We start from the raw sequence: 11,267 nt of genomic DNA, 5'->3' as shown, positions 1-11,267 counted from the left end.
TATTATAGCTACATACAGTCTCTATTTCAGGTGAGCCCTGAGATTAATCTGTGCCATTAATTCATATAATCCTTCTCCTGTGAGTGAGCCTCACAACTTTAACCCCTGCTTTCAGATTTGGGAATTTAGATAATTATCCCTAACACATTTATTCTTGCCTCTATATTATATTTGAGAAATAAAAAAAAAAAAAAAAACATCATGGCTGATACAGCTTCTGGCTCTAATGCTCCCCCTGCTGATATCCAAGCCTGGATTCAGGTGGCAATTAAAGAGGCTCTGGCCAATTTAACCCCGGCCCTGCCGGCATCCACCATTCCTCAGGTCTCCTTCTCTCAACCCTCAGGCTCTGATTCAGAGAGCTCTGCAGGGTCCCCACCTCCCAAAAGACCTTGGAAAGGATCTAGCGCTCATGCCAATAAAGGCAAAGGTCCGGCTAAACGTGCCAAACGCCGCGCAGATCATGCTTCGGCAGGACCTTCCACATTAGCAAACCCTTCGGGGGATGCACCTGATTATACACCTCCCTCGGGAGATGCCCGTGATTATTCCTCTGATGAGGATTCAAATTTTCAGTTGACCCAGGAACTTGGTTCAGGTGAGCCCTTAACCAGTTCAGAGGCTGCATTACAATGCGCAGATCCTTCGGAAGCAGACCTAGTTTACACCCCTCAGGGTGAAACCCTATTTGACCCCCGTTTTATTCGCCACCCTAGGTCGGCTGAGTGGACACCTCCAGACCATATAGCCCGCTATTTGCAGGTCTGGATGCGCAAGGCCTTAGATAAAGAGGTGCGCAATAAACTTAGGGCCGAATGCCCTCGTCCCACTATCCCGGGCAAAGTTACGGCCACCCCAGAATTCGATTCTTTCATGGTCACATATATGAACAAAAAGGGTAGAGACCCACGTAGGGGTTTGGAGAAGGGTTTGAAATCCACACAGGATAAATTATTAGATGTTTCTGGTCCTATGACTCAGATTTTTGTGCTGGCTGATGAGGCAACAGCCCAAAATTCTCCCCTTGACCCAGGGCTAATCAAAGATTGGGTACAGCGGGGGTTATGCCTGTTAGGCAACGCCAACGCGGCAATTTCAGCCGAACGTCGCAAGGCAGCGCTGCTTAGAATTGACCCCCGGCTGGCCGATATGGCTGATAAAGAACTTGGTCCCAAAGCCGATGGCAAATTATTTGGGGATCCCTTTATTTCTGAGTTACGCAAACATGCGGGTAATTACACCACAATCAATAAGGTCGAGACTTCTCTTAAGAAAGTATTTCAAGCACAAGGTGTTTTTCACCGGGCTGGCAGACAGCGGGGCCGTGCTGCCAGCCGTGGAACCTTCACTGGCCCTAGATACAGCTACAGTCCGGTTTCCACACCCCAATATAATCCCACCTTTCGGACTCCGTTTCCCGCTTCCAGAGGGTTCCAGAGAGGTCGTGGCAGAGGTGGACGTGGACGAACAAGATTTTCATCTGGTAAGTCCTCCAATACTATCTTCTTTCCTTCCTCCCGTGCTCCCTGCGGCTCGTCTCGCATTCTTTTCCCACTGTTGGCACCTCATTACCTCAGACAATTGGGTCCTCCAGACGATACAGGGTTTTTCCATAGACTTTGTGTCCACCCCGTCTCAGGCCCACCCCCCCGCCCCCTTAGTTGTCAATCGAGAGACACAAAGTCTCATCGACCAAGAAATAGCACTTCTCAAAGTCAAAGGTGCAATCCAGAGGTCACCTGGCCCCCAGGGTTTTATCAGCAACATATTCCTTGTTCGCAAAAAATCAGGGGAAAATCGTCCAGTCATAAATTTGAAATTCCTAAACGAATATGTGGTTTACCGTCACTTCAAAATGGAAGGGATTCATATGCTTCGAGACCTTCTAAGAGAAGGCGATTGGTTTACCAGACTGGACCTAAAGGATGCGTACCTTACAGTACCGATCCACCCAGACTGCCGACAGTTTCTTCAGTTCATTTGGAATTCCCAACTGTGGCAATTCACTTGCCTTCCGTTCGGTTTGAGCTCAGCTCCGTGGTGCTTCACGAAGCTAATGAAGCCTGTCATGGCCTTCTTTCGAGCTCGGGGTGTTCGTTCGATCATCTACCTCGACGACATCTTGCTCTTCCACTCAGACCCGAGACGACTGCGGTTTCAAACAACCTGGGTTATCGGCTGGCTTCAGGCTTTGGGGTTCATTGTGAACCTCCAGAAGTCGGTCATCGCCCCGACACAGTTGATTACTTTTCTGGGCTTCGAGATAGATTCGATCAATTCCCTTCTCAAGCTCCCTTCTTCCAAAATAGCGAACATCAAAAAAGAGATCAGGAAAGTTATTCGCCTGGAATACATCTCCTTGAGACATCTTGCAAGAATAGTAGGCCTTTTATCTTCTTCTATTCAAGCAATTTTTCCGGGCCCCCTTTACTATCGGGCCATGCAACGCCTGAAAGCCAGACATCTTCGGGCTCTCCAATCTTACGATCAATTGGTTCCCCTCCAGTCAGATGTGCGTCTGGAACTCAATTGGTGGCTCAAGCACATGGAAGCATGGAATGGCACAGCCATTTTCGGAACCAGACCAGACTTTGTCTTGGAATCAGACGCCAGTCTGTGGGGCTGGGGCGCCTCTTGCGCGGATTCCGCAACCGGAGGCCGCTGGTCACGGGACGAGCGTCACTTACACATCAATTGCTTGGAACTTATAGCCGGATCTTTTGCGGTCCGCAGTTTTTCCAAGGACCTTTCTCATTGTTCCATTCTACTGCGCATGGACAATGTGTCCGCGGTGCGCTATATCAACCGTCTCGGTGGAGCTCGGTCGGAACGTCTATCCAATCTGACCAGGGACCTCTTTCAGTTCTGTCTTCACAGGCAAATCTCTCTGTCAGCGGAGTACCTTCCGGGAGCGAGCAACTTGACAGCAGATTGGTTCTCCCGATCCTGGAGAGATGCCAGCGACTGGATGCTAGACAGGCGTGTTTTCTCGAGAATCGCTCTTCGTCGGGGTCCACTCTCAGTGGATCTCTTCGCGTCCAGATGGAACTTCCAACTTCCATCCTTCTTCAGTTGGCTTCCGGATCCGGAAGCAACAGCGACGGACGCTTTCTCTCAGACCTGGCCTCAGACGGGTTCTTATGCGTTTCCTCCCTTTTCAATGCTCTCTCGCGTGATCCACCAAGTGCGACGACAGGTGATTTCCCTTGTGTTAGTTTCGCCCCTGTGGCCAGCTTAACCCTGGTTCCCGGCTCTCTTGGAAATGTCCTACAGGGATCCCCTCATCCTTCCGTGGAGTACTTTTCTCCTTCGAGACCCGGAGGACTCCCCACACCCTCTGGTGGTCGATCATCGTCTTTCTCTGGTGGCATGGTCGATTTCAGGGGCTCCTGGAATCTACCAGGCCTATCAGACTCAGCTAGAGACCTACTCCGCGAATCCTGGGCTCCCGGTACTAGACGCGCCTACTCCTCCGCTTGGAACAAGTGGAGTAGCTGGTGTATGGCTCAACAAGGTGATCCCTTTACAGCCCCTGTGACGGACGTTATCAACTTTTTGTCGGCACTTTTTTCCCAAGGAAAATCGTACCGTACCATCAACGTGACCCGCTCTGCCATCTCGGCTGCTCACGTTCCCATATCAGGTCTTCCGATCGGTAGGGACCCCTTGATTTGCCGTCTTTTGCGAGGGATGCGTCTTTCTAGACCCCCTGCTCCTCGGTATTCCCATTTCTGGGACGTCTCCCTGGTGCTAAACTTGTTCAAGTCCTGGGCGGATAATTCGGAACTTTCGATGCGGCACTTATCCGCTAAACTTACCACTCTTTTGTGTTTGGTTTCATTTCGCAGAGTTTCCGATGTCCGGGCGTTGGATTTTAATTCGTTGACTTTTTCTCCGGATGGCGTTTGTTTTCAAATTTCGCGTCGTACTAAATCACTTTCGAGTTCCGTCTCTTACCCTTTTTTCCCTTCGGAACCCCTTCTCTGTGTTGTTCGTTGTCTTCAAGCTTATCTTGATAGAACTGCAGTTCACAGAGTTTTTAGGGCACCCCAACTGTTAATTTCTTATGCAAGTCCGTATCGCCCGGTCTCTTCGCCCACCTTAGCACGGTGGATCCGTTGGGTTCTCTCTCTCGCAGGAGTGGACCCTCTGTTTGGTGCTCATTCGGTTAGAGGTGCCGCAGCCGCTCAAGCTTTCCAGATGGGCAGTTCGTTGCAAGATATCATGCGTGCGGCCGATTGGTCCAGGGAATCTACCTTTCGTCGTTTCTATTGTCACCCAGTTGATCATGCGGCGGATTCTCTTTTTTCTAAGCGTTAAAAATGCAAAATATGAGCCTCCTGTCACGCTATAAAATTGGGGATTATTCTAGCTCTGTGCCCGAATAATCTGAATTTTATTAAAGACAGGAGGCGAATATTTTTCCCACCCATCTTTCCCTGACCCGGAATGTTTTATCTTAGAACTCCTTTTCTGGTGTTTTTTGTCTATTATTATGTGTAGAATTTATATTTAATTTATTTTTAGAGATTTTAAGATTGTACCGCGCTTATGATTGTATATTTTACATGCGGTCCCATCTCCAGATACTGTTATGGTTTTTCTCTCTGTTTCAGCGTAATCCGTTCTCTGCTGTGGTGCGTCCGGAAGACCTGTGTCCAGGAATTCCAGTGGTGGATGGTCAGGCTTGGACTGAAGTTTCCTCTGTGGTTTTTTCTCTATGATCTCCTCGTTCCAGTTTCAAGTTTCATCTTCTGCGTTCGGTTCCATACCAAAGGAAGAGGAGGCAGTCTTGCTGAATGGGACTTATATATGCTAGGACTGTCTCTGATTGGTTATTTGTTTACATTGTTTTTTCTCCTTTGCTGCTGTGAGGTTTAAGTAAAGGAAGATATGCAAAATATTCGCCTCCTGTCTTTAATAAAATTCAGATTATTCGGGCACAGAGCTAGAATAATCCCCAATTCTGCACCTCTAGGCATGCCATTGTTCTCCTTGTGTGTGCTTATGGGAGATCTTAAGGCAAACTAGTGGGTGGGACAGTGAGATGAACATGAGCAGCTGATGGGAGGGGCCCAGGTGTTAAGCATGTAGTGGCCCCAAGATTTCGGATGGCGGCTCTGTTTTGATGTCAAGTTATATAGTTAGCAGTGTACCTTCACAGAATATTGCATTTATGTAACCCCATAGATCGTGCTCCTTTACAGATATGATGTGTGTTTTAGGAAGGAACATCCAAAACTGTTAACAGTTATAGTGATCTGGACAGTGGCTGTGACATAGTGCTGTTTGTTGAGATTTCTGTTGTTTTCAGTCACAGAACTACTTTTGGACCTATTGGCCATTACTGGGCCTCTGAGGCAAGCCTTTATTCACTGGGTTGAGAGGTAATACTTGGTTCTAGCAACCCGCTGGCCTCTTTTTAATGTAACAGGGGCCACACATGCCCCTGTGTGCAGGCAGATCCATGCCTTCCTGGGTCCAATATGGACAGCCTTTAGTTAGCCAGGCTAGGATGTTCTTCATTGTAGGTGTAACTAAATACTCAAACCAATTAAAATATGTTCCGTCCATTTCTGTGTCCTTTCTCCAATTGCCATATGTATGTTCTGGATGTTTGATCACATCAAATACCATGGACTGAAATTATGTCTATGACAGTACAGTAAAAACACATTATAGCAATATTCTGTCTGTAGAACAGTTCCTGCATATATCTTATGCATTGTATACAACATTTGCCTAATTAATTAAAATACTATTGTGATTATTATTGTTATGCTACCAAAAATACAGTAGTTCAAATTTGTAGTTGTTCATTAAACTATAAATGTGCTTTTTTAATAATAATAATAATAATAACTACAGTAATAAAAATAAAATGCTGTGGTTGCAGAAAAGCATGAGGTTTGCTTTATGAACCAGTTCAGTTGTGTAAAATTGCGTAATTGTGTATTCATTATCTAAATGATTACCAAGGTTCATTGGGTATAATAAGGATAGTTTTCTTTTTTCAATAACCAACTTATTGCTAGAAGATACCATGTTTAAGTGAATGTTTTCTGTCAAAGTGTTTCACAGAAAAGCATGAAAGAATCCAAAATAAAGATTTGTCTAGCTTCTGGTAAAATGTACATTAAATTTGCATAAAATAATACAGGTCATCCAAATGTAACTAAAGCAAAACTACAAAGATTGGGGCAGCCTGTCTTAAGGATAAATGTGCCCTAACCCAAGGCACCGCAAAGACTAAAAACCCTATCCCTTCAGGTACATGATAGGGTATGGGGCACAGAATGAGTCTCAAACCTCACTCTGCTGGACTCACAAGGCCTTTGATACGATATCAAAATCAAATCATGTTCACACAGTCCCTCTTCTTTGGTCTCATTTCCATCAACCTCCTAAATAAATTGTAAGCTTGCTAGATCAAGGCCTTTTTACCATTCTCTATGTTTTAACGCATGTTAATCTTAATGCCAATTTGTATATTGCCAATTTTAATGTTATTCTTAATTTTTACAATTTCTTTATTTTAATATTGAAGTGAAATCTACGCTTGCTCTATAAATACATGCGATGTCCATAATAGTGAAGGTGACATGACTTCTAAGGGAGAAGGTCATAGAGTTCTGAGAAACACCAACTGGTCATGGAGCCACCTGGATGGATTTGGGGGTAATTTCACCTGGCAGTGTCTGTACCAGTACAGATTGACATATGTTACGTTTTATAAATGTAAAAAAGTATAAATGTAATATCATAGCCCCCGTATGGTATATTAATATATTTCATACAGACCCAGGGGGTCGATCCTATACAGAGTCCTGACCCATTGAACACCTTTGGGATGAACTGGAATGGAGATTGTGAGCTAGGCCTTCTTGTCCGTTATCAGTGCTTGATCTCACAAATGCTCTACTGACTGAATGGGCAAAAATTCTCAAAGAAACACTCCAAAAGCCTTCCCAGAAGAGTGGAACCTGTTACAGTTGCATAGGGGGACCAACTTCATATTAATGTCTATGTATTTAGAATGCAATGTCGTAAAAGCCCCCATTGGTGTATTGAATAGATGCTCCAATACTTTTGTCCATAAAGTGAATATATTAATGTAAAATAATAAAACGTGTGGACCATTAGAGTCGTGCTGTCAACATCGTTTTGCAATAACATCCCAACGTTTACATATTTTTTTTCAGCTAACATCAAATACATTGGTTGTGTTTATTATTTCATCTTATGGAATATATACTAACATGTTCATATTTCTATTTATTTCCTGGATAGGAATATTGTTATGATTTGTTCAGGATTAGATTCCTTTTGATCTTACAACTCGTATTCTCTTCCCACTCAACTGCATCTGTGATTGTAGTTGCCAGGGTCTCTATATGTAATGTGGGTTAACAGCGTTTCTAAAATCCCTTTGATGTATTCTGCTATACTTCCCTATATACATAAATTGATAACCTACTTATTTGTATAGGTTGCAGAGTGAATAAGACTTCTTCTTCCTTTTTTGGTTTTTAAACCAAAGCATGTATTAGTCAACTTTATTTATTATAAAATCCTTACCGCTCTTTCACCAGATCATTACTTTGAGGTTTTATGCATGATCTTAACAGTTCAAAGTTCTTAACATCTGAAAACTATTGTATGTGCATGCTTCACATTCTGTTATGGATAAACCGTATTATTCTTTATTATCTCCTTAACATTAGAACAACAAACATTTGGTTCATGTTAGAGTTTATTTTGTTTAAATTGAACCCCTTAAAGACAATGGGCAGTCCCTAAACCTTGAAAACAATGCATTTTGAGCCCGTACATGTACGGGCTTTGTCATTAAGGGGTTAATTTAGAGAAATAGTCTAAAGGCTTATTCATCTGACAGATGATTCATGCAATAATCTGCGATGCCTTGTTCCTTTTTTTAAAATAGTTTAGAAAGGGCCCTTCCAGCCTGGACTGGTGCTTTCTAAACTATTTTGAACTGGCACGGGGAGACAGAAACGTATCAGGATCACGTTATGTCAAGTGACCCCACGGTGAAACCGATGCTGCTCGCACAGTGTGCAAGCAGCCGAAGAGAAAGCTACAGGAGTGGGAGGGAGGTGGAATGTATGTATATGTGTTTGTATTTTTTTTAGAATTGTGTGTGTGAGCATGGATGTGTAATTGTGTTGGTGAATATTGATGTGTAATTGTGTCTGTGTGAGCATGGATGTGTAACTGCATTTGTGTGTGTGTGAGCATGCCTGTGTAGGTGTTTGTGTGTGAGTATTTGTGCAAGTGTGTTTACATAGGTGTGCCAGAGTGTATGTTGGAGGGGGTGAGCATGTGGCAAAGAAGGCACAGACAAGTTGTTTGGAGGCAATGATGGCACAGACCAGTTGTGAAGTTCGCGGCCCCGGGGAGATTTTTTACACCAAGGCCCTGTGGTTTCTAGTTATACCCCTGATAGTAGCTCCTGCAGATGTACAGCTGTAACTTAAACCCTCTGTTTGCTTTTTAACTATCAAAGACTTAGACCATGAAGGCAAAATCTGGGGACCTAAAGGTTCACTATGGCTCTTGCATCTCCAACTCTTTGCTGTACACATTTGTCATTTGTTCCATCTACTGTAAAGGCACATGTGGTACACATGCACTGCATTCAGAATTAGGAACTGAATCCTGCCAAGACCTGAATGTGTCTTTGGCACACTAGCCTGCTGAAATGGCAGAATCGCCATCAGTCACAATAGTACCAAGCAACCCTCTACAGAATGTGGCCATGATCAGTATTTAGTGTAAATGAAAAGAATGATTGCCTCTTTAAGTAAGTTTCCTTTTAAGTCTGATTCTATTGTAAATGCCATTTATTGACATATAACTCTTGCTACCAAGGCATCTATCCTAAGGCCCAAAGATGTTACTATTGATGCTTATTTATATTTCTTCTTCACTTAAAGTAAGGTGTATTGGATTTGCAATAAAGTGAATGCATTAACCTAACACTCTTTAACTGGTGAGCAATTGTTTCAAAGAGGTTTTGCGTCCACCGCTCTGGTTAAAGTAGAGCAGAGCAACAAAGAAAAAAAACAACTCATTAGTGTGAAATAAGAAGCAAAATGGAATGTGCTGTTTTATTATTTATGATATGTTTATTTTAATATTATGTTATATCCAAAAATGTGAGGGTGTGTAAATCTATGGTTTTAGGGTCATAAAGCAAGTCGACCAATACCTCCCATGTATCCCTATTTTGCCCCTAAATCCCTCTACCCCACTTTTTTCATGTGAAAATTGGCTTTTAAGTGCTTTTCTGTGAGACCAGTTCTAAAACTTGCAGCGTGGTAGTCTTGGTATCTGAACAAAATGAGATTTTTTAAAGGCGTTGGAGTACTAGCTAAAATGCCTGTATTGTGAAAGAAAAACATAGTTAGGATAGGGACAATGGTTTGATGGCATGTGTCAAGGGGAAATTATATTTGTGTGCCTACAAGACAAGTTATTGTAGAACTGGTTCACCATGTTCTCTTATGGTTGTCATGGAGAAAAACAAAAAATATAGCCTTGCTGTGAATAAATGTATGCCCACTGTGACGAGGTGAGAATTTCATTTCTTTCCTGTTTGAAAGAGGGTAACGGGCAATAAAGGTTAAATCTCGGTAACGGAAAGGATATGCATTTGAAATAATTGCACAGGAAAAAGCTGTCAATTCTTGCAAACATCCCAAGTATTTCTGGTTAGGAGGGACAATCTGACTTTGGGACCCACCCCTGATGTTCCACTTATGATCTTGTTTTACAGTACTGAAAGTCACAATAGTGTTTAAGGAAACATCAGGAAGTAATGTTTATATGTTAACCCCTTGAGTAATGTTTATTTTTAGGATGTAAGCCTTTTCCTGATTTTTTTTGGGGGGGTAAGTAAATATTTATTGAATTTTTCATAAACAGGGTACAGAAGAAAGAGAAAGGAGGGTGGAATGGTCAAACAATACAAAGGAAGGCGATAAGCCCAAAAGCAGAAAATAACATAATAATGATAATACCGTATTTGCTCGATTATAAGACGACCCTGATTATAAGACGACCCCCCAAAATCAAAATATTAATTTAGGAAAAAAACAAAAAGCCTGAATATAAGACTACCCTATAGGAAAAAAGTTTTACAAGTAAATATTAATTCATGTAAACTAATTTTCATATTTAATAAAAGATTGAGAAATATATTTTTTATTTCCTTTTATTTGGCAACCTGCCCCCCCAGTTATGCACAACTGCCCCCAGGCTTGCCACTCTGCCCCCAGAAATGCCTTATACCCCTCTATTTGCCACTCTGCCCCATGATGTGCCTTTTAACCCTCTATATGCCACTCTGCCTCCAGAAATGTCTTATACCCTCCTATATGCCACTGTGCCCCATGATATGCCTTTTAACCCCCTATATGCCCCTCTGCCCCATGATATGGCTTATAGGGGTTAAAAGGCATATCATGGGGCTGAGTGGCATATAGGGGGTTAAAATGCATTTCTGGAGATATATATATATGTATATATATACTGCTAACAGCAATCACACTCCTATCAAGCCAAGGCAGCCAGTACATGCTGGAACCTGGGGATGTTAGAAGTGTGATTACAGCCTCCCTATGCCATGCTACCCCCCCCCACCCCCCTTACACATCCATGCTATCACACACACTCATTCACAAACATTTAAATACTCATTCATTCCATTAATCACACATACACACACACGCTCAAACCCCCACCCCACCCCCTTACCTGAACTGTAGATCTCCCACTCGCAGACTTCTGCAGGGGCCCGGCTGTGTGAGCAACTTCTCTGGCCCCGCCCCCAGAGGAAGGAGGGGGGAGGTAGAGTTATGTGAGGACTGTGCTAGCTTCCTGTTTCCTGCTGCTAATAGCAGAGACGCTGCTCGCGATCAAAGCCCGGTAAGCAGCACGGCCGAAGCAGAATGAGGTCTGATTAGAAGACGACCTCGATTATAAGACGAGGTGTATTTTTCAGAGCATTTGCTCTGGAAAAAACCTCGTCTTATAATCGAGCAAATACGGTAATAGTAACCCCAGAGGGGAATGAAAACTGACATGGCAAATATGCAAGCCCAACACAGCAGTAATCGGCACCATCGGCACCATTACAGTGCAGTGATAGAAACCATTCCTCTGGGGCGAGGAGAAAAACATCCTTGGTTCCAGGAAGGGAGAGGGATCGAAGGGAGGGGTAAGGGATGGTATCAGGTCACACA

At 43.4% G+C, this 11,267-nt stretch overlaps 1 protein-coding gene across 1 annotated transcript; it reads left to right on the top strand.

The window, feature by feature from the left end:
* The first annotated feature begins 201 nt into the window (after positions 1–201).
* Positions 202–4,901, top strand: LOC128473657 (uncharacterized). Its single transcript, XM_053455908.1, has 2 exons — positions 202–1,483; positions 4,617–4,901. Exons 1-2 carry the CDS (start codon positions 202–204, stop codon positions 4,619–4,621), a joined length of 1,287 nt encoding a protein of 428 aa, XP_053311883.1. The 3' UTR covers positions 4,622–4,901.
* The last annotated feature ends 6,366 nt before the right edge of the window (positions 4,902–11,267 follow it).

Source organism: Spea bombifrons, chromosome 2 (genome assembly GCF_027358695.1).
Source record: "Spea bombifrons isolate aSpeBom1 chromosome 2, aSpeBom1.2.pri, whole genome shotgun sequence".
NCBI lineage: Eukaryota > Metazoa > Chordata > Amphibia > Anura > Pelobatidae > Spea > Spea bombifrons.
This window is presented reverse-complemented; position numbering and strand designations above follow the sequence as displayed.

Coding starts and splice junctions, on each gene's coding strand:
- LOC128473657 (XM_053455908.1), top strand. CDS start 202: ATGGCTGATACAGCTTCTGGCTCTAATGCTCCCCCTGCTGATATCCAA.